Raw genomic sequence first — 22,843 nt, 5'->3', positions numbered from 1 at the left:
TTTATGATGGTGCGAAAGTGATAGGCATTCCATGGAAACCATACTTCGAATTTTGGGTTTCGATTTTTTCCTGAGCTAGTGATATGTGATATGATGCTCTCTCTTAATGCTGGGCAGTGGTAATGAGCCGCAGCTCCCAGTGAGCCCTGTAATCCTAACGGTAAAGAACCAACACACTTACACCATTCTGTAACCATATAGATGTTCAGTTTTTCACTTCCAGTACAGTATTCAGCAAACTACATGAGATATTCAACACTTTAGTGTAAAATAGGCTTTGTGGTAGATGACTGTACCCAACTGAAGCAAATGTAGGTGTTTTGAGCACATTTAAGGTAGGCTAGGCAAAGCTATGATGTTTGATCGGTTAGGTATATTCAGTGCATTTTTGACTTAACGCTATTTTCAACTTATGATGGGTTTATCTGATGTAAGCACATCCTAAGTGGAGGAAGATCTCTATATTTTTTTAACCTTACTAACATGTCATGGATGTCTTTCCATTTCATCTTTAGCTGAACCTCTTTAAAAATATTTAACAATTTGAGGTATAATTTACATACCATAAAATCCATCCATTTAAATATATAATTCAGTGATAGTACTGAATTTACACATTTGTACAATTATCACTATAATCACATTTTAGGATACTTCTGCTACTTTAAAAAAGTTCCTTTATGGCTGTTTGTGGTCACTCCCCAGCCCCAGTTATAGATAACTGTTTATCTGCTTTCTGTCTTTATAGTTACTCTTTTTTAGAAATTTCATATAAATGGAATCCTATAACATGCATTCTTTTGTGTCTCACTTCTTTCATTTAGCATAATGTTTTTAAGGTTCATTCATGTTGTACTTAACAGTTGGTGCCTTTTTCTTGCTGAGTACTATTCCATTGTATGGGTATACCACCCTGATTAACCATTTGATTAAACTCTGACGGACATTTGATTTGTTTCCAGTTTGGGGGTATTATGAATAATGCTGCTATGAATATTTACATATAAACATTTATGTTGACATATGATTTTATTTTTCTTGGGTAAATGCTTAAGTAAAATTGCTTGGTTGTATGATAAGTTATATTTAAAAATTGCCAACCTGTTTTCCCAAAGTGGCTGTATTTTCCATTCCTTCCAGCAGTGTATGAGGCTTCTACTTTCTCCCGAATTTTCTAACTCTTAGTATTGTCAGTATTTTCCAATTGTGATTTAGTTTGCCTTTTCTTAATAACTAATGATGTTGAAGTATATTTCCATGTACTTATTGGATATCTGTATGTCTTCTTGGGTGATGTGTATATTTAAATCTTTTGTCCATTTTGTAATTGGGTGGTTTTTCTTATTTCAGTTTTAAGAGTTCTTTATGTATTCTATACATAGGTCTATTATAAGATGTATGAATTGCAAATATTTTCTCCAATCTGTAGCTTATCTTTTCATTTTCTTATGGTTGCATTTGAAGAGCAAAATTTAAAAATCTTGATGAAGTCAAATATATCCATTTTTTTTTCTTTTATGAGTCTTGCTTTTAAAGAAATCTTTGTCTAACTCATGTCAGAAAATTTTCACCTACAAGTTTTGTGGTTTTATTTTTTACATTTGGAGATATGACACATTTTGAATTAATTTTTGTGTGCATGTGAGGTAGAAGTCTAGAAGTGTAAGTTTTTTTTGTTCTTGCATGTGAACATTTAGTTGTTCCAGCCCTATTATTTTCCTGTCCTTTTGCCATTGAATTGTCTTGGTACCTTTATAAAAAATTAATCAACCATAAATGTTTAGATTGGTCTCTTATATTTCTGTTCTTTTCCATTTAATCTATAAATTTATCCTATGCCAATCCCACACTAATTATATGATAGTTTTATATAAAGTTGAAATCAGGTAGCTTAAGTTCTCCAACTTTGTTCTTTCTTTTCAAAAATGCTTAGGCTCTTCTACATTCTCTACATTGCTACATAAATATTAAGAGCAGCTTGTCAATTTGTAAACAATAACAAAAAAATCCCAAATATCCAAAAACCTGCTGAAATTTTTATAGGGGTTGTGTAGAATCTGTAGATGAATTTGAGGATGTTGCCATTTTCACAATGTTGAATTTTCCATTTCATGAATATAGCTTATTTCTCCAATTTGTAGCTTCTTTTGTAGCAATGTTTTATAATTATTAGGGCATTGGTTTTGAATTTCTTTTGATAAATTCATTCCTGAGGGCTTTTTTTTTATGCTATTCTGAATGGAATTATTTCCTTAATTTCAATTTTGATATGTTAGTTGCTCGTATATAGAAATACAGTTAATTTTAATATGCTGATCTTGTATCCTGTGATCTTACTAAACTTGCTTATTATTTCTAGTAGCTTTTTTTTTTTTTGGTAGCTATCTTAGGATTTTCTGCATATGAGATCATGTTTTCAGCAAAAAAAGGCACTTGAACTTCTTTCTTTCCAGTCTGTGTGCTTTAAATTTCTTTTCTTGCCTAATTGCATTGGCTGGAAACACTAGCTGCAGGTTGAATAGAAGTGGTGAAAGAGACATTTTTCTTTGTTTATAATAGGAGGGAATCATTCATTTTATCATGAAATGTATTGTTAGCTGTAGGTTTTTGTAGATGCTCTTTATCAGGTGTGGAAGTTCCCTTGTCTCTGGGTTTATTAATTTGTTTTGTTTTTCTCTCTTTTTTCTGCATCTGTTGAGATGACCATTTGGTATTTGTGCTTTATGCTATTAATATGCATAATACATTAATTGATTTATGGATATAAAATCAACTTTGCATTCCTGGGATAACCCCACGTGGTCATAGTATATAATACATGTTTTGTAGTTAATATTTTGTTAAGGATTTTTACACCTATTTTCATGGCAGATACTGGCCCATAGTGTTCTTTGCTTTTGATGTCTTTGTTTGGCTTTGATATGAGAGTAGTGCTGGCCATGTAGAATTTGTTGGACAATGTTCCCTCCTTCACTATATCCTAAACAAGTTTGTGAAGGAATGGAATTATTTCTTCCTTGAATGTTTAACAGAATTTGCCAGTGTAGCCATCTGGTCCTAGAGACTTTTGTTTTGTTTTATTTTGCGTTTGTGGGAATGTTTTAAATACAATTTTGATTTTTCAAGAATAAATCCTTCTCAAAAATTAAATGCTTTGATTTTTCAAGAATAAATAAATGTGGCTTTATTCACATTCCATAGCCCCCAGATGGTTGTTTTTGATTATTTTGTCCAGCTTGATATTTTTATTTTGCTGAAAGAATTTGCCACCCCCCTTCAGAGTACCACACTCAGAAGCTACTTCTCTGCATCTTTTTAATGGCTGTACAATATTCCATTTTGCAGATGTACCATAATCTAATAAAAAATAGTTTTTCCAAATTTTAAATATATTCTTAAATAGTGATACAGTTAAATTTAATCCACATACAACTTATGCTAATAATTCACTGAAGTAGGTTCCTAGAAGTGAGTTGGCTGGGCAAAAGTTATGCACATTTTTAATTTTAATAAATACTCTAAAGTTATTCTCCAAAATTTGTACCAAATTATTACAGAGATAGAATAATATAAGAGAAGGTCCACTTCTCTCTATCTGCCACTACTGTATACTGTTAATCTTATACATATTTGCCAATGTAAAAGGCAAAGATTGGTGTATTTTTATTTGCATTAATTTATTTAAGTGGAGTTGGGAACCTTTTTTTATGCTCTTTGTTTCTTTTTATTTTATGAAGTGACTTGCCATGTCCTTTGCTTGATTTACGATTAGATTGGTTGTCTTTGTCTCACTAATTTATAGGATCTTCTGTTATTTTAGTTATATGAAACTTTTATCTGTTTTCTGTTGTAAATATTTATCAATTTAGCTGTTCACTTTTTTTCTAGTCGTAACTGTTTTCAGTCTTTTAAAAGCCTGTCTTGTAATTTATGTTTTTGTTTGTTTGTTTTTAAAACAGCAAGTTGTACAAGGGATTGATGTAAACCAAATCCGAGGGCTTGGGTTTGATGCCACGTGTTCTCTGGTGGTTTTGGATAAGCAGTTTCGTCCTTTACCAGTAAACCATGAAGGTAGGACCATTCCACTTTCTTTCCCTGGTGGTGGGAGACTGGCTGGGCCCCAGGTGTAACATGAGGTCAGATGTCTCTTATTGCCATGGGTGAGATTTAGTGGTGGAGCACGGAGGCCAGAATCATGTCCTGGAGGTTACCTGCTTAGAGAACTGTTGGTGGCAGTGGTGACATGGGGGCTGGATTAGGGAGAGACTTGGCTCACTAATGCATAGAGCCACAGTGGAGAGCACACTGAAGGAAGGACATGGAATCATTAGCTCAGAGTGAGCAGCCTTGAAACAGGCAAGTGGTCTGGGTGTTTTCTGGGAAGGGAGTGTCAGTGCCTGCAGTTGCTTTGTGTATGATACTCCTATAGCATCTTTATTTGGATAGGTGAGCCAAGTCCATTTAAAGGAAATAGAATAAGGTAGACAGGACCATGCATCACACAGAAGCTGGAAACAGATTGGCTTCTTTGTTTTCAGTAGCCAGACCAAAGAACATTCCCACTTAATGACATTGTCCTAATAGAGACTTGTGAGTATAATAATGAGCTGTTCCAAATGTATGTGCCACTTGGCTTCACCATCAGAAGCTTTTCATGGGTCAAGATCTGTCCCTCTTGGGAAATTTTAACAAGTAGCACAACACTGAGGTTGCAAACCCAAAAGCCCATAGTAGTCGGGTAGGTAATGAAAATGAGTAAAGTGGACCAGGTTTGAAAAAAACCCGATAGCACATGTGTGGAGATAAATTTCAACTAATTTTTAACCTTTTCATGAACAGAAGACATTTGGGATGGTGGAGACCACAGCACAGTGGAAATTGCATGTTCCATCTAAGGAGCGTGGCTCTAGGCATCGTCAGCGAGTTGTTGCCAAGATAGCCATTGCAAATGTGTTTTAGGCCAAGATTGTGTTTGAGAACCCTCTGCAGTGGACACTACTATCGCAGTGCCCTTCTTAACAGGTGGCTATGGATACCACGGTACACTGGGACACCTTGGAACTGGAGTCAGAAAGGTCCTGGATCTCAGCTCTGTTCATGCTGAGTCATGACACCTCGAGCGAGTCACTTTCCCTCTGCATTTTCTGAAAGAATTGGAATTTAGCTTTGCTGTGAGGATTGAGAGCCTGACACCTGAATGCTCAGAAACATTTCTTCCATCTGATCATGAATTCCTAAAAAGAGAATGTGTACCACTCACTTTTATGGACCTAATTCATAGAATAGTGATTTATATAAGTTACATGTGCTGGAAAAAGTATGCAAATGGATGAATGGTTAGAACACAGTGGTAATGATGTCCATCTTTCTACACACACACACACACACACACACACACTCACACACTCACACACTCACACACTCACACACTTTTCCCCCTTTTTGCCACATTTATTAGCATCTCCCATGGGCCAAGCCCTGTCTCATTGAGTGTTGGGATGTCAAAGACAAACATGAATGTTCCCTGTTCTCAGTGGCTGATCACTGGCTCGCCTGGCATTGTTCTGGCCTAGGAGGGCAGAACAGCCCCTATCTGGGCCACTTCAGAAAGCACAGACCGAAGAAATGGGGCTGGGCCTAGCAGACCTCAGCTTGCAGCAGCAATAAGCACTCTCCAGTTATGAGATATGGCCAGCCATGGAGCTGGCCCCTTGGGGAAGCTTTCAGCGCTTCCTTGATTGACTTGCTTTCAGTAGTGACCAGGCGATGGTCTCTTAGGGATGCTGTTGGATGAGTTCTCATTTGGGGTGGACTTTAGATGTTAACAGCCCTGGGATCCAAGTGCGCTAACCTCTGATCTGCTAAAATGCGTGGTTTTTAATTCTGGCTTTATATTGAAATCAACGTGGGATCTTTTGAAGTCCCCGATTCATGAGGCTTACCTCCAAGATTTGTATTCGCTTGACTTGTGGTGAGAGTAGGGCATCAATATTGTCAGAGTTTCCTCCATCGTTCTGGTATGTAGAGAGAATCACTGGGTGCAGCTGAGTGGGCAGCTAAGATAGCAACAAGAAAGAACACTTGAAGTGGAAGAGGAGAGTTCCCTGTTAAGCCTGCTTACATACGCATCCTCTCTGGGTGCCATCTTTTTTCTCATTGTAGGTGGAATTGCCTCCTGTTAACAGGCCTTCTATTAAAACAGTAGTTAGGTTGCAACCCTAATTAAAAGTGTTGAAATAATTTTATTCCACCAAAATGGTTAAAATATACCCATTCATCAAATGCATCCAGCAATATGTGCCCCTTACCAGCTTCTTGCCTTTCAACGGGTTCTATTAAGGTTAGATTTTATCTGAAATGGATTATCTTGTGCTAGAAAATGAAATTTTAATTTTAAAGGTGAGTCAAAGGTTGTTTCAAGACTTCTTATGCCTGCATGGCAGTGAACAGCTCTTGGCTAACTGGAGTAATTGTGAGGAGCAGGCAGTGAGGTCAGGAAATTAACCATCACCATTTAAAGGCAAACCCACAACACTGGCAAAAATACAAAGACGGTAACAAAAAAAAAAAAAAAAAAGATAAGGGAAAAAACCCCGAGTAAATTAAGTACAGTAGTTTAAGAACATTAATCATGACTACATGATAAAATATTCTCATTTTATCCTCTTCTTGTTTGATCTTCTTTCCTTTGAAGATCAGACAGCCCCCAGGTTGGACCGTGGAGCCAATGCTTCCAACTCTGCGACCCCCCCCCCCCCCCGCCAACTCACAGCACAACTCTGCTTGGGTCATCCCAGCCGCAGGAGCTCTTGGGAGCAAGAAGAAGCACGGGTGGTAATTCAGGGTTGGGGAGGGAGTTATCACTTAGGCTACTCTGCAATAGAAACCTAATATTGAGATGTTTTTCCTAATTCATAGTGATTTCCCACAAGCACACCTCCTGTGAGATATTCAGAATGTTAATTGAATGAATACATGGATGAATCATCTGCCCATGGGTAAACTGATTGTATAACCCAAATTCTGCTCTAGTAGTTGCTTCTAATTCTCTTAAAACGTGACACTTTCTAAGGCCTGTGCTTTATTTCACGTGCTGACCCTTTCGTGTTAGAGCCTCCTTCCTCACCCTCCCTTCATCTGGCTGACCAGCAGCCAGTCATTTTCAGAACTAAATGAAAGCTTCCCTGCCTTCTGGAAGCTCTCTGTGCAGCCTTGGGCTCAGCTGTGCACAGCCTCCTCTGCGCTCCATGTCCCACTTCTGTTCTGACTGTTGACTTACCTGGTAGACTGGCTTTGTCCATCCAGCCACAGGCTGCATACAGGCAGGACTGTGGCATATTCTTCCTGGCATCCCAGCACCCCGCACTGTGCTTGGCAGGTAATAGGTGCTCAGTGAGAGATTAAATGAGCTTTCTTTTTTTTTTTTTAAGATTTTATTTATTTATTTGAGAGAGAAAGAATGAGACAGAGAGAGCATGAGAGGGGGGAGGGTCAGAGGGGGAAGCAGACTCCCCACCGAGCGGGGAGCCCAATGCAGGACTCGATCCCAGGACTCCAGGATCATGACCTGAGCTGAAGGCCGTCGCTTAACCAACTGAGCCACCCAGGCGCCCTTAAATGAGCTTTCAGTGGAGTCCTTTATTTGTGATTTTCTGTAAGAACTGAAAATGATTAACTTCCTATTTTTTGTTCACAATGCGAATCATTAATTGATAATCTTCATATACATATATGTAATAAGCTAATAGCGTCTCACAGTTTCATTGTGCAGTTCTGTGTTTTGAGAGCCTCTTCCTGTAGAGGCAGTAGGAGCTGCCAGTTGAAGGTCGTCCCAGTTGAAAGTTCAGCGACAGGTGTTTTTGTCTTGAAGCCATTGCAGTTGCATTTATATAATATTTAAGAAGCAGTATTAACATCGTTCCCCCTTTTTTTTAAGATTTATTTATTTGAGAGGGAGAGAGAGCACACGGAGGGGAGGGGGAGAGGCAGAGGGAGAAGGGGAAAGAATCTTAAGCAGACTCTGTGCTGAGTGTGGAGCCCATGGTGGGACTTGATCCCATGACCCTGAGATCATGACCTGAGCCGAAACCAAGAGTCAGCTACGCCACCAGGTGCCCTGACATTGTCCCCCTTAACACGCACACATACACACATGCATGTGTATGCGTGTGTGCACTTGTGTGTCTGTGTTTGCCTACACACCCACAGTCTGATTCCGTGATGATTCTGGGATGAGACCTGGACATCAATGTTTTTAAAACTATCCTGGGTGGTTCTAATGTGCAAGGAGGGTTGAGAACCGAAACTTTAAGCAGTGATATTATACAGTATAATCACTCAGCTATTTAAAAATAAATCTTAGGGGCACCTGGGTGGCTCAGTCATTAAGCATCTGCCTTCGGCTCAGATCACGATCCCGGGGTCCTGGGATTGAGCGCCGCATTGGGCTCCCTGCTCGGTGCGGAGTCTGCTTCTCCCTCTCCCACTGTCCCTTCTCCCTGCTTGTGCGCTCTCTCTCTCTTGCTCACCCTCAAATAAATAAAATCTTAAAAAAGAAACCAAACAAATCTTAGATGTGTCTCTGGAAGGTTTCAGGTATTTCGTCTTATTTTCCAAATATTACTGTTGTTTGAGGAGCTTCTGTGGGACCTGAACCCTCCAGCAGGCAAAGCTGAGACTGAGTCCTTGCCTCATCATGGTGATGATGACCTGACTTCCATGTTTTCTTAGGTTGGCATTTTTTTTCTTTCAGTTTTAAAGATTCTTTTTCAGAGACATGGCAAAGTAAGGAAAATAAAATTTGTAGCTTCTTGTGTACCCACTACTGAGGATAAAGAGATGAAAATTTGCCATCTTTACCACAGACTTTTTTTAAGAGAAGAACTACTTGAAGCTTTGGCTCATGCCTCCCCTGCCCCCGCACCCCGCCCCCCCTGGCAGGTGACCGGGCTGCTGTAGTTGGTGTTCATAAACACATTGTTGCTGTGCTTTGCCAACATATGTGTCTACCCTCAACAACAAACAATATATATGGTGTTTAAAAATATCCCAGCTGGTAGCGTTATTCATGTTGATATGCGTAGCTTGAGTTTAAGTTTGTTGTACCAATTTATTTATCCATTCTCTCAGCACAGATCTGTTTCAAAGCACGCTATATGCTTTTCCAAGCTGTGAGATAGGAGGCATGTCTTAAATCTTGGAGTCAGTTTGTCATGGAAAACGACCCAGGTCAGAGAGTTGTTTTGAGGATTAAGTGAGATGATGCGAATAAAATGTTTAGCACAGGGCTTGGGGCACACACACACACACACACACATACACAGAGCTTTATAAATATTTGTTATTAGCAAAGATATATAATTGCTACAGCTCTTCTGCAATTGCAGAATAATGTGTGAAGGGCCTGGTTCAATTACTGTTGGGTCCGCTTTTATCTTTCCCTTTTATTATCTCCCAGTTTATTCATTGCTGCTCTCTGCATTTTGCCATCCAGGAAGCAGAGGAATGTAAAAGTATTGGCTTGCCCATTAGTACATGAGGAATTAATCGAGGCCGTGGAAGGGAGAAAGGGACAGTTTGTTCCTGTGTGGGCTGCAGGATGGTAGAGGTCGGATGTGAGGTGCATGCTTGCGCTGCCTTTCCAGCTAGTTTTAAATTCTGTTTCTTTTTTCTTCTTCTTGAGAGCCTACTATAGGATAGCTACTTGCCTTTATGTGCATTGCCTTGTTCGGTGAACAAAAAAATCTCAATTAACCCTTAATGCTATTAGGTGTTGTTATCCCTGTTTTATAGGTAAGGACACTTAGGCTCAGAAAAATTTAATGACTCTTGTGAGGTATCTCCACCTGTAACTGAAATAGTGCATGTTCCCCATGAGGTCCGCCTGATCCCCAGACTGAAAATAATTCCATTGCTTCCCACTCCATGAAACCGAGAGGGGGATAAAACAGCTGAGTTAACTGATTTTAATCAAAGTGACTAGAAGAAGTGGGGCTATAAGCAGATAAAAGCCATCGTATGGATGTAGTTGGCATGTTATATTGGATATATTATTCTGTTGAAGTGTCTGTCCAAACAGATCTTAAAAAGCCAACATACTGTTTTAGGCTTACTTCATAGGCTCTTTTCCTGCAGATAGACCCAGAAAAGGTTTTCTGGAACAAAAGGGATAGGAAAGGAGAGGAAGAAGTTGGGAGAGAATGAACAAGAATCTACTATATTGGTAGATCTCAATTGGTTTTGTTTTTGTTTATTTAATTTTTTTTGGTGATTTTTACTAATTTTATTTATTTATTTATTATTATTATGTTATGTTAGTCACCATACATTACATCATTAGTTTTGGATGTAGTGTTCCATGATTCATGTTCACGTATAACACCCAGTGCTCCACGCAGAATGTGCCCTCTTTAATACCCATCACCAGGCTAACCCATCCCCCCACCCCCTCCCCTCTAGAACCCTCAGTTTGTTTCTCAGAGTCCATCGTCTCTCATGGTTCATCTCCCCCTCCGATTTCCCCCCTTCATTCTTCCCCTCCTGCTGTCTTCTTCTTATTATTCTTTTTTTTTTTTTTTTTTTTAACATATAATGATCTCAACTGGTTTTAATGTCGACATTTGACCCTGGGGTGACACTTAAAGGACACATCGCGCGAAGGCAAATCCAAGGCTTGGGTGGAATGTACTAATTCATGTTGGTGGTAGCCCTCTCCCTTGCTGTTGTTGATGTATGAAATTATAGTAGTTGTGCACATTGGTGCCTTTGGGATTCCGGAAGTGCCTCCTTGAATTAGAAGGCTAAGATTGTGCGTGTGTCTTCCCCTCTCTCGTTTATGCTAGGGGATCCCCACCGAAACATCATCATGTGGCTGGACCACCGGGCGGTCAGTCAGGTCCACAGGATCAACGAAACCAAGCACAGCGTCCTGCAGTGTGTCGGCGGTGTGATGTCTGTGGAGATGCAGGCCCCGAAGCTTCTGTGGCTCAAAGAGGTGAGCACCTAGGGTGGAGCGAGTGTGGTAATCACAGCCGGGCATTCTGTTTATGCGGATCCATCTGTACCAGGCGCCATGCTAAAATCTGTTACATTTGATTTTTCCCAGCAGCTCTCTGATGAAGGTTGATCCCAATTTATTGATTACGTTGCAGTTAAATCATTCCTGTTTTTAGGTGCTAACTTTAGGCAGGCAGGGTGCTAAGTGTTTGACACAGATTATCTTTTTGAATCCTAGCAGCCACCTTATGAAGGTAGGGGTTGTCTCATTTTTGGGGGAGGGGGTGAGGGTTTTCTGTAGACAAGAAAACTAAAACTAATAGAGATTAACCAACTCACCCAAAATGACATGATAAGTATATGGCAGAGCCAGGGTTGGAACCTGAGACTGGCTGACTCCAAAATCAGTTCTCTTAATATCCAGGACTCTCCTGGAGTTCAGAGGCTGATTACCATTCAGTAGAAAGTGGCAGAGCTGGGCTTTAAGTCCACATCTTCTGACCAGAACCTTCTTTCTTTGTGCACTTATATTCCCCGAGGATTAATCTGACCTTGGTGGCATGTTGGGGTTTTTCATGTTGCCTGAACTTGAGTTTCCCTGTCCTTGAGTGATACAGTGATCTCTGGATGGAGCCCTTGTGGGTGGTTCCTGTTTCCAGATGTTCGGATCCATTATGAACTGTGGATAATGGTGATGTCAGCTTCATGGTGCCCAGCAGGGATGGATGTGTGAGAAAGTTCAAGTCCTCTGGGAACCTCAGGGACTTGAAAATCCCTAGGTGGTCTGGTGAGGAGAGAATCCATCTAATGAGTAAGACCTGGCATGATTCATTTACTGGCTCTGGGCTTTCAGGTGATCTGAGTCTTCGATTACTCAAAAAGTATTTGGGGGTGAGGGGAGTGTAAGGGTGCTGAGGAGGTGTCCCTGGATTGCCACCGAGAGCAGAAGAGACAGAAGCAAAGAGGGCATCAGTAATCAAGGGAGGTTTGGCTTGTTACCTGTTTAGCATATTGAGCTGTTATGTAAGCTTTAATTTGCCAAAAGGCTTCTATATTTATTAAGAGTCTGAAAACCAGAACGTTTTAGGAGTCAGGGGTTTCTGACTCTACTGGCATCACCTTATGAGACTTTGAGGAAAGCAGTTCTCATCCCAGGCCTCACTTTGTCCATCTATAAAGTGAGAGAGCTGGTCTGAACCAGTTTGAAAACCTGATATGAATATATCCTGAAATACCAATCAGAATATAGAACTACTCCACACTGCCCACACCTTCTGCTTTGTGTTCTGTAGACGTTAATTGATTTAATCTTAGCAAGCTCTGCCTGATAGACAGCATGGGAAACTGAGGCTGACAGAGATAGCAGCATGATTTTCCTAAACAGATGGTAGAGCCAGAATTTAAACCCATGTCTGCTGGCCTTCAAATCCCAGCTCGCCTCATCATGTTATGCTGCACTGAAATCCCTCTTTAAGGTGTGTCACTTAGGGTAGGACCAGGAACAAGGGAAGTGGTGTTTTTAAACCAACCTAAACACGGTGCAAGGAAACAGATGGGTTGGATACATCACACCCTTCTTGACCACAGGTAAGTAAGAGCTGTACTGAATTAAGGGAGGAGGATCAGGTAGGTGGTCATTGGTGTATCCTGAGGGCCTTATTGAGCACCTGCTTCATGGCTGGCTTGGGACTGTATATCCCAGGAGGTCTGAATACACATCTGGTGTGAACCTCTCTGGATGCTCGGCACTGTGCGCTTGAGATCAAACTGTACTAAATAAAGCACATAGAAAATAATTAGGTTCTAGATTGCATGGCATTCAGTGATTATGACCTCCAGAGACTGACCATCCATCCATCTAATCAGTTCCGTTTCAGAGTTTTCTGAGAAAGACCTGAAACATTATCTCATCGTGTATTTAACTACCTGACGGTTGAGCCTCAAATCGGTTTTTAAAATTTCTTAAACTTATTTTTATTTATTTATTTTTGGTAAACACGTACAGGAATCCATGCTAAGAATTCCTTTGATTTTTATCATGATTGCAAATTCAAAATAAAAGATACTGCCTAATACCAGTTTTAGCATTTTCTCCTTAAAGGCTGACCCAGATGGCTTATGACCCTTTTCTGACTTGAAGGTGTAAGTGAATCATCTGAGGATCTTGTTAAATTGTAGATTTCTGATTTAGTATTCCTGGGGTAGGGACTGAGAATTGGCATTTCTGACAAGCTCCCAGGCGATGCTGATGTTGGTGGCCCACAGACTTATAAAACCACTTCTAGTTCGAGAAGCTCTGTGCTTTATATCCTGAAGAGCACCTATTTGTGGAGAATCAGGAGACAGTACCTTCTTTTGAATGGGGCTATGGGAGACTGGGGGACCAGGAAATTAGATACTTTCAAAGAGTTTTTGAACAGCACATCAGAGTCAGAACGTGACTCTGTGCTAAGCTCATGGGGCTGTCATTTGTTTACTCCCTTATTCACTCTTTAATTCACCAAATATTAACTGAGGTTCTGCTGTGACCCAGCAGTGTCACAGGCACTGGGGACACAAGCATGGAGAGGACTCAGGCTTACCCTTGAGGGGTCCAGTGTCCTCTGGGGCAGTGGTGGGGAAGCAAAGGGGGGGTTTGGGTGGAAGAAAGAGACATGGAACCAGAACTGTCGGAAGATGTTCTAAGCACCTTGATAAACGAATATGCAAAGTGCTTTTGGAGAAAATAATTTGCTTCTGGGAGGAGTTCTTGAAGATGAGTCTCAAGATAGGAATGGAGGTTTTGCCTAATAGAGAAGACAGGGAGGAAATTCTAGAGAAAGGCTATGGTTCATTTTTGGTAAGGTACGTAAGTCCTGGGATGAGAGCCCAGGATGCTTCTCTGAGTGTAGTAGGAGATGAGGCCAGGTAAGTAGCCTGGGCTCAGTTTGTTAAGGGCTTATTTGGTGATAGATGGTTTTTAAGCGAGGGGGAGGGAATGTCTTAGATAACTTTGGCAGGGAGGTAGAGACTGGATTAGGGGTGAGGAAATGTGTGTGTGTGGGAGTAAGAACCAGTTTTCATACTTTCCTGATTATAGCACTTTGTTGGCTTGGCTTTGCTCTTAGGATAAATTCCAAAATTTGTAACACAGCCCAGAAGATGGTATGTGATATCATTTTCACTTACCCCTTTCAGCTTACTGTGTGCCCCTCACCTTGCTCACTCTCTCCTCCGGGGCCGCATCAGGGTGTCTCAAACATGCTCAGTTCTTTGCCACCTCCGTCTTGACTAGGGGTTGGCAAACTCCAGTGCATGGGCCACATCTGGCCTGCTGCTTGCTTGGGATGTTTTGGGAGCAAAGAATGGGTTTTACTTCAAATGGCTGAAAAAGGATTCAAAAGGAGAATGATGTTTTGTGACTTGTGAAAATTATGTGAAATTCAGATTTTCAGGGCCACGAAGTTTTATTGAAACACAGCCACACTCATTCATTTATGTTTTGTCTGTGGCTGCTTTTGCATCACATTTGCACCTTCAAGACAAATGCATCACAGTGACAGAGCTGAGTAGTTGAGACAGAGACTGTGTGCCTGCAAGGCTGAAAATATTTACTCTGTAGACCATTAGAGAAAAGTTTCCTGACCCCTGGTCTTGGTGATGTGATGCTATGCTTTCTGCCCCTGAATATTCTTCCCTCTACTCAACACTGATCCTGACTTATCATTCAGGTTTCAGCTTTATTGTTATGTCTTCAGAAAAGCCTTGCCTGACTCTCCAGTAAATTAAAGATCTCTTTCCATTGCCCTCTTACTTCACTGCGTCTTTCTTAAATTGTAGTGATGTATTATTTTGTATGATGACTTGCATGGTGCTTGGCTCTTCCCACCACTGTAATCCATGGGGGGATGGAGAGCCTATCCGTTTTGTTCATGACTGTTTCGCTACCCCTAATCAGCCTGGCATATAGTAGGTAGTCAATAAGTAGTTTCGAGTAGGGGCTCGGTAAGGGGCTTCTGCAGTCCCCCAGGTGAGAAGTCATGAGGCGTGAAGTAGGTACTGTGGGGTGGAGAAGAGATAGGTTCCAGAGTTTTTAGAGCATACTATCAGCAGGATATGGAGGCTGATTGGCTATGAGGAGCGAGCGAGATGGCAGAGTCAGAGCTGACCACTCACTTCAGTACTGCTGTCATTTGTGGGCTCCTTGTCCTTAGCCTGGAATCTGATGACATCGGGAGTCGGGCAGAATCTGGAGTTCAGACTTCCCAGAAGATCCAAGTGATAGACTAGGACCACCGCAGCTCTTGGGCAAAGTCACGCGGGTCCTGGTTCTGCAATGTGGAATTTTAATCATGTCCTTTACATTTAAAATTTGTGTGTTTCAGGTTGATATATGTCTCCTTAATAAGAATTGTCAGATAAAAGGAGAAATGCCATTTGAATTTTTCATAACCCCCAGCAGTCTGGCTTTTCCATTTGGTCTCAATGATTCTGACTCTCATCTTAATGAAGGCCAAATGTAAATTAAGTTCTGTCAAGGCTGGAACAGCTGGAGTCTCCTATCTTTATAAACATGAAACATTGCAGGGTAACAAGGTGCAGACTGGGGAAGGTCAAGAGAGTTAAGGGCTGATGCCGATCCTGACAACTCAGTGTTAATGGAAGATAATTAACTGGCGTGTAGGGGCTGCGTGGAGATCTTCCAATCCGACTTTTAACTCATTTCCTCTTTTTGCCATTGTCAGCAGAGCAGAAAGCTAATCATTTTATAGTTTGAGATTTTCATTGTTCATTCCCAACTGGAACCGACTGGCTGGAATGTCCGAGGATTTTGTTGGTGGGTTTAGGAGATCTGTCTGCCCCCGCCTCCCCCATCTCCCCCCAGTTCATGCCTCTGTGCTTCTGTTCCCCTGATAGCGTGCTGGGAAAATGAAGAAATGATTCTCTGGTTCTAATGTGCCTCTTGCTGTGTATGTAGATTCTTTGGAGGAAGCTGGGAGTTGGGATGCCTAGAGAGGTGGTTTGATAACTTCCTGTTAGCTGTGGAAGGTGTAAGTCTGGAGTGCTTTTTGTGAGAACTATTGAAACAAAACAAAACTCCTTGAGAGGTCAGGAAAGCCTGGTTCTAGTCCTTTCTGTGAAGTAAGAGGCTTGTCCCAGCTCATTTTTAGTTCCTTGTCTGGCCTCATTCTTTCCTTCTTCTTGACCGTATAATAACATGTATTATCTTAGGTTGTTTCTTGCTTGAAATTCTGTGGAAGATAAACAATGTTAATTTCCTTTCTTTGAAATATACCATTTCTTTTTTAATGGCAATTATGGTGGGAACTACGGTCTTTCTCTGTGAGTTACCCTGGCTTTAAATTGCACATATAGGCCTATTATTGTTCACCCACATTCATCAGACCTTAGCAGTAGAGCTGATATAAGATATTGGGGAAATTTGGGGGATAAATCACAGTTGTGTAACAGAAGTGAAGTACAGGATTTGAAGCCAGACACACTTGCATTTAAATCACTCTCTGCCACTTACCAATTCTGGGACCTCAGACGAATGGAATCAACTTCTCTGAGTCTCACAGTGTTGAGCTGTAAAATGAGACTAGTAGTGTCAGCCTTGTGGAACTATTATAATTTAGTCAGATATTTGTAAAGCACTTTATGCAAGTAGATATTCAGATAGTAGTTACCTCTTCACTTCCATTGCATGAAAAAAAAAGTTTGTGTTCTACTGATGGTCATGTCAGTAATATCCTACCACCAACTGAGAGAATTTTAAAAACTAGAATATCTTATTTCACGTAGTTGGCTGTAATGAGTGGTATTTTTCCTATTTGACTAATAGCTAAGGAAAGCATCTAAAAACCACCATGAGGTTGTCAGAGACAATCATAGAAAATATCCAGTACAATAGTACAAAACATTTTCAGAGTCATTCATTTATGTGAATCATCCACATCCTATGTGTAATCCCTATACCAGAAGGCAGCCGACTTTGAACTTTGAAGCAGATTTACCTAATACCTTCTACTGTTTCCCCTGAAATTCACCATTGCCTCCAGCCTCAGCATTATTTTATTTCACAAAGATTATTTTATTTACTCTTCACACCCGACTTGTGGAGTCGATATGATCTCTTTTTGTGGGTAAGGAAACTGAAACTCAGAAACATTAAATGACTTACAGTCTCATACTGGGTGAGCAAACCTCCATCGGGAGCCATACCACAGCTCTGTCCCCTGTACCCGTCCTGTGGGGGCCTCTGTAATCCACTGTTGGGATCCAGAAGTGGTCTTTGCCTTCAAGAGATTATAGTCTGATGGGAGAAGAAAGGTAACGGCTCACCTGAGCAATCAGATCGGAGAAAGGAAACAGGTGAAGACAGTAGCTAAAGCGTATATAGTGCTAATTATGTATCTAGCACTTTTCCAAGCATTTTATCCATGGTGAACTCCTCTAATCCTCACTGCCACCCTATGAAGTATCAGATGATAAAACAGACTCAGAGATGTTAAGCAACTTGCCCAAGGTCACTCAGCTAATAAATGGCAAGGCTGGGATTGGAACCTTGGCATTTCAGATCTAGAATCTGGGCTTATCACCATTTCTCCCTACCGCCTTCTTCAGGTGTTTGCCTTGCAAGGTTTGGATAGATTAGTTCAGGGAAGAAATTTGTAAGTGATAACTTCAATGGATGGTGGGTTCATTTTTTTTTCCTTTAACAAATATTGTTTATTGTCTCCTATGCAATAGGCACTGTGTTGGGCGTTAGAGATTCCAAAGTAAGCAAGACAGTAAGGGCCCTGGGTAGGCTTCTGAGAACTTAGATTCTAGTATAGGGAAGCAGAAACTAGACAAAGAGACAAATACACACACACATACACACACACACACACAAAGTGATTATATTTTCTGGAAAATGCTATGAAGGAAAAATACAGATGAACAGATTTGGCATGGCTGGCATGTTCTCTCTTGGGAGGTTTTGTTTGACCTGAATGATGATGATTTCAGGAAGAGAGGACAGCAGATTCATGAGGGGATGAAAGTACCTGTGAGATCAGCAGAGGAGATCAGCAGGGCTAGGAGGGTGTGAGCAAGGCAGAGAGTAGTGGGACATGGGTTGGAGCACTGGGTAGGGACCAGCTCCTGCATGGCCTTGAGGCCATGGGCAAGAATTTGGATTTTATTCTAACAGTAGTGGGGAAGGGTCAGTGGATTTTAATCATAAGTATGACATGATCTCTGGTTTATGACGTAGAAATCACTCTGGCATAGTACTGGGTAGGTAATAAATATTTGTATAACAACAAAGTTTACATTATGATGTTAAAAGGAAAAATTACAAAACTGCAGTCTTATGAATATATTTGTTTTAAGAAATTATCAATATAGAGGGGGGACTGGGAGGCTCAGTCTGTTGAGTGTCTGCCTTCGGCTCAGGTCATGATCCAGGGGCCCTGGGATGGAGCCCGGAATTGGGCTCCCTGCTCAGAGGAGAGCCTGCTTCTCCCTCTGCCTCCGCCTCTCCCCCTCACTCACGTGGCTCGATCTCTCTCCTTCTCTCTCTCTCTCAAATAAATAAAATCTTTAAAAAAAGTTATCAGTATAGAAAAAAACTGGCTGTGTATACAAAAAACGTTAACAACGGGGCAATAGTTTGCTACTGTTATAGCACAGTGCTCATGCTTTTATTACTTCTTGGTAATTTTTTCATGAAAAAAATAATCTTGTAGTCCTAGCTAACCTTTCTGGTTTATACTACTTTGTCACTTAGCATAGGAATTTTTTCTTCTTGGGCATGTTTTCCTTAAAAGCACCAACACAGTATTATTACCCCATTATACAGATGAAGAAAACAAGACCCAGAGGGCTTAAATAGCTTCCCCAAAGCTACACAGCAAATATAGGTGGTGCCAGGATTTTCTCAAATCCAGCCCTCCTCCAGGTCCTGGCCTCTCCCCATCAGACCTCAAGGCCTGTTCTCAAAGAGCACTCATTTCTTGCGACACGCCAGGGCTGCCGGCTGGCAGCCCACAGGCCGAATCTGGTCCCCAGATGGGTTTTGTTTGACCTTACCCTGTGCTTGAAAACAAAAACAAAAACAAAAACTTTTTTTTTTGGTATTCGTTTTCAGCATTTAAAAACTAAGAAATTTCACATAAAAATCCAAATTTTCTGCTTCTTTAGAAGAAATAACAAAAGGATTTGGCAGTCGGGGCCCACATTCCCATGTGGAAGGAACTGGCTAGTGCTGAGCACGCGCTGCCCCCTTTAGAAGGGGCAAGTGTCCTTCATTTCACAGCCATCCCCACCCAGCTTGCTCTGCTCATTTCCTTTCCCAGCATTACCCTCTAGGCGTTTGGATTGGAGACCCAGGCTGTGGGAATTTGTTCAAGGAATCCATCATTACTTTTCCTATAACAAAATGCTTAGAGAAGTGGAAAGATTTTCCAGATGGCGAACTTCTCCGTCAGTGACTCTAGGAATGCTATACCCATATTCTCTCACACCTCTGAGTCTTTGCTTAGGTTTTGTTCTGCCTGGCAAACTTACGATTTCGTCCTTCACTTGGGAAAACTTACACTAATTCTTCAAGACTCCAGGAAGCCTTCTTTGACTTTCTCCATTGGGTATTGATTAGGCTCCTGCCCTTTGTCCCCCGTGGCATCCCCCCCTTTCCTCTACCTTGGAATTTATTACAGTATATTGTACCTTGTTTATCTCTGTGTTCCTAATGTCTAGGGCACTGCTTAGCATCTAACACTAACCACCCAGTAGATCTTTTAACCAATGGATGGGTGATGAACAGATGAATGAATTTACCAAATCATTTATCATGCTATTTTGATTGTTGTGTACGTCTGACCAACAGTTCCATTCTAAAGTAAAGATCTCCTGCAGACCAAATGTAAGTTCATTTCTCTTCCCCATTGTGGAAAGGGAAGTTTGGAGTATTACCACTCCTTTCCACCCTCTAGCCACCCCTCAGCTGCAGTCCTGTTACGTTGAGTCACAGCTTGTTTTGTGTGTGCAGTGAAGGCCCCAGATGGAGGCAGGAGCTCCTCCTGGCCTCTCTACTGTGTCTCTGTGTCTTGAGCATAACCCTTGGAGCTGCTTCCTTTACCCCGCGAGAGAATCCAAGGCGTATGTGCTGAATCCAACAGCCTCTCTTTGGAATATTTATACCAGGGGCCCTGTTACGTTCGGACCAGATTTCTACCAGCCTTTGAGCAGTGTGGACCGTGTTGTCAGCTGTTGTGAGGGCATCTTTTGTGGATTTTCTCTCCAGGGTTGTCTGCCCATAAACTGGGCTTATAACTAAATATTCGGAATGTTGAGGCTGGTGCCTTCATCTACCTGGACAATGAATCCTTTCCTTATCATCTTTGCATTTGCATATTTGATTTATGCCAAGTATGTACTGTATTCTTTTCATTTTATAGTCCAACAAAGTAATTTTAAAAAGTAGACCTCCCCCATATAAAAGGACTTGGTCAGATAACTAGTAACATCTAATAAATGTTGGCTATTATTATACTCTGTTTTGTATTTTGCTTTATGGCTTATGGCAGACTTTGATGTATATTTTCTTTATTTGACCTGTGACATGGTCTTGTGGGATAAATATTACTATTTGCCACATTTTACAGGTGAATACAGAAGACTCAAAGAAATGAAATGCTTGTGCACAGGGATTAGGATTGGGTCCCCTTCAGTGAAGGTTCTCGTGGTTCTAAATCATGTCTTGTTCCTTCTCCTTTGGGTTGATGGATTTTTAGGTCTATAAGAGCAGGGACCAAATCTCTCTATCCATACCTGGTAGTTGTCTCCCCAGAGCCAAACACAGTGCTTGCATTAAAATTGTACTCAATAAATGCCTGCTAAATGAGCTCACGTTGCCTGGTCCGAGCCACACATTTGGCTGTAGCAGGAAGGCCCATGTGCCCAGCATTTCTGCTGCCTGTCTTCCTGGCCACTGTGTAGGGATGTCAGCTACATCCAGGCATTTTTAATGTAACGAGAGGCAAGAGCAAGATTGCTAAGTTCAGCTGCCTTTATGCCTAGGTGGGATGATTCAATGTAAAACAAAAATTGGACAACATTCTTTTCTTATTGTGGCTACAATGCCACTCTATGAGCTTTAGAAAAGATATGAAGAAAGACCGTGCATTTAATGTGTGTCGTGATAGAGGAACTCGTTGGCACAATCCACCTTGTGGAAGTGAACTGTAACCTTGGAAATCTGGAGACTCAGGGTAGGTAGATGTTGATTGAGGCAAGAGAGGAGGCAGGCCAGAAGTCAGGAAAGATGCTAGATGGGATTCTTCTGGAAAGATAAGTCAGTCTCATTTTCTCTGTATATACAGCTTGGTTTTACTCTTTTTTTTCTTTTTTTTTTTTGGTTCAAAATGAGAATAGCTGTTCTGTCTTATAGGGACATACTCATTTAAGCAGTGAAACAAACTTTTGGCTGGCAACTACTATGTAGAAGATGCTGTGCTTGGGGTTGGGGAGATAAAATGGAAGCTGACACTGTCCTTTATCACAAGTTGCTCCCAGGTCTAAGACCAAGTGCAAGAGGCTGTGAAAGCCATTTTCCCCCGACATTTTATGATCATAATCTTTAAACATACAGAAGAGTTGGGAGAATTTTAATCATAAATACTCGGAACCATCACCTGGATTCTGCCATTAACATTTTACTTGCTTTATCAGGTATATGTCCATCTATTTGCCCTTCTATCCATTATCAGTCCTCCTTAAGTTTTTTCAAGTTGAGACATTGTTACATGTACAAAAGCAGTTTGAAATGTGTTTACCTTATTGAGATACTTACTAAATTCTATTTAAGGTATTTACCCTGTTTGATTGCTGTCAACAAACATCATCAACACTAGCACTAGAATTTATTAGATATCTACCATGTGCTTTTAAGTTTGCTATCTGACTTAATGCTTATGAAAGTCCTGTGAGGTGGACGTGATCACTTACTTTGCAGATAAAGAAGGTGAGGATAGAGGAAGTGAAGTAGATAACCACTTACTGACTGATGGTTCTGGCAGGGCTGGAATGGAAACCTGGGTTTTCTAACTCCAGGAAATGGGTTTAAAAAGAAGTTTTAGAGGTTAGCTGGTCAAACTCCAGCCTTTATCAGGCACGGTCCCCCATCTTCTCTACAGATGAAACACCTGGGTAGAGAGCTAGTTCTCATAGTTCAGGTTGCAAATCTCAGATAACAAATTTGTCTGACTGAAATTTTGAAGTTAAATATGAATTCTAGAATAAAAAATAATCAAAGTCATCCTAAGTTAGACTCCCAATTAAAGGATCATGCCTGAGACCCTCCACTACACAAGTTCCAACCCGTTCCTCTTTGTCCGTGCTCTAGCACATTAGTTACCTCTTAAAGAGCTGGCCTTTTCCTCCCCTTTGCATTCACCTTAAAGTGTTTGTAGTTCAAAAAAAAATTAGTGAATGATTTAACTAGTTCCTTACCTCTTCTGAACCCAGGGGTCCTGGAGGCACCTCTGCAGCTGACCTCACTCAAGGGTTATCTCTGTGCATCATGCTGTGGCCACTCTGCTGGCTGAATGATAAAGTCATTCAGGGATCTCCTTAACACCCCACGTCTCCTGAATCCTTCCTATATGGAGAGGCTACGGATTAGGTAAAACTTGGTAATAAAAAGTCTGATCTCAACTCTACAGCCCCATCAGTACCCATCCCCACACCCTCTTAAAAAGCTGCTTTAGTTTGGCTTCCAAGCTTTGTAATCTCGACAGTCAGTGTCTTCTGGCTCAAAATATGCAAGACTAGGGAGTGCTCAGAGGGAATGAGCAGCCTGCCCGAGGAAGTGGCTCTGCCC

The 22,843-nt window shown here is 41.2% G+C and overlaps 1 protein-coding gene across 13 annotated transcripts in view; it reads left to right on the top strand.

Annotated features, from left to right (window-relative positions):
* Positions 1-22,843, top strand: part of FGGY (FGGY carbohydrate kinase domain containing) — a 400,333-nt gene that overhangs the window by 26,122 nt on the left and 351,368 nt on the right. For 11 of the 13 annotated variants that reach the window (XR_003208181.2, XM_073896657.1, XM_073896658.1 and 8 more), the window contains 2 exons: positions 3,960-4,071; positions 10,842-10,993. The exons of 1 other annotated variant lie outside the window; for it this stretch is intronic. Coding sequence is in view for 11 of the 12 variants with exons in the window: in XM_073896657.1 (XP_073752758.1) it covers positions 3,960-4,071; positions 10,842-10,993 (264 nt within the window). In the remaining variant the exon portion in view is untranslated. The remainder of the gene's footprint in view (positions 1-3,959; positions 4,072-10,841; positions 10,994-22,843) is intronic. One more of the 13 variants, XM_025871736.2, reaches the window with a different exon arrangement.

This window comes from Callorhinus ursinus, unplaced genomic scaffold, assembly GCF_003265705.2.
Source record: "Callorhinus ursinus isolate GAN/ISIS: 27379988/994484 unplaced genomic scaffold, GSC_fseal_2.0 scaffold9, whole genome shotgun sequence".
Taxonomy (NCBI): Eukaryota; Metazoa; Chordata; class Mammalia; order Carnivora; family Otariidae; genus Callorhinus; species Callorhinus ursinus.
The sequence above is the reverse complement of the archived record's forward strand: the minus strand, read 5'-3'. Positions and strand labels throughout refer to the sequence as shown.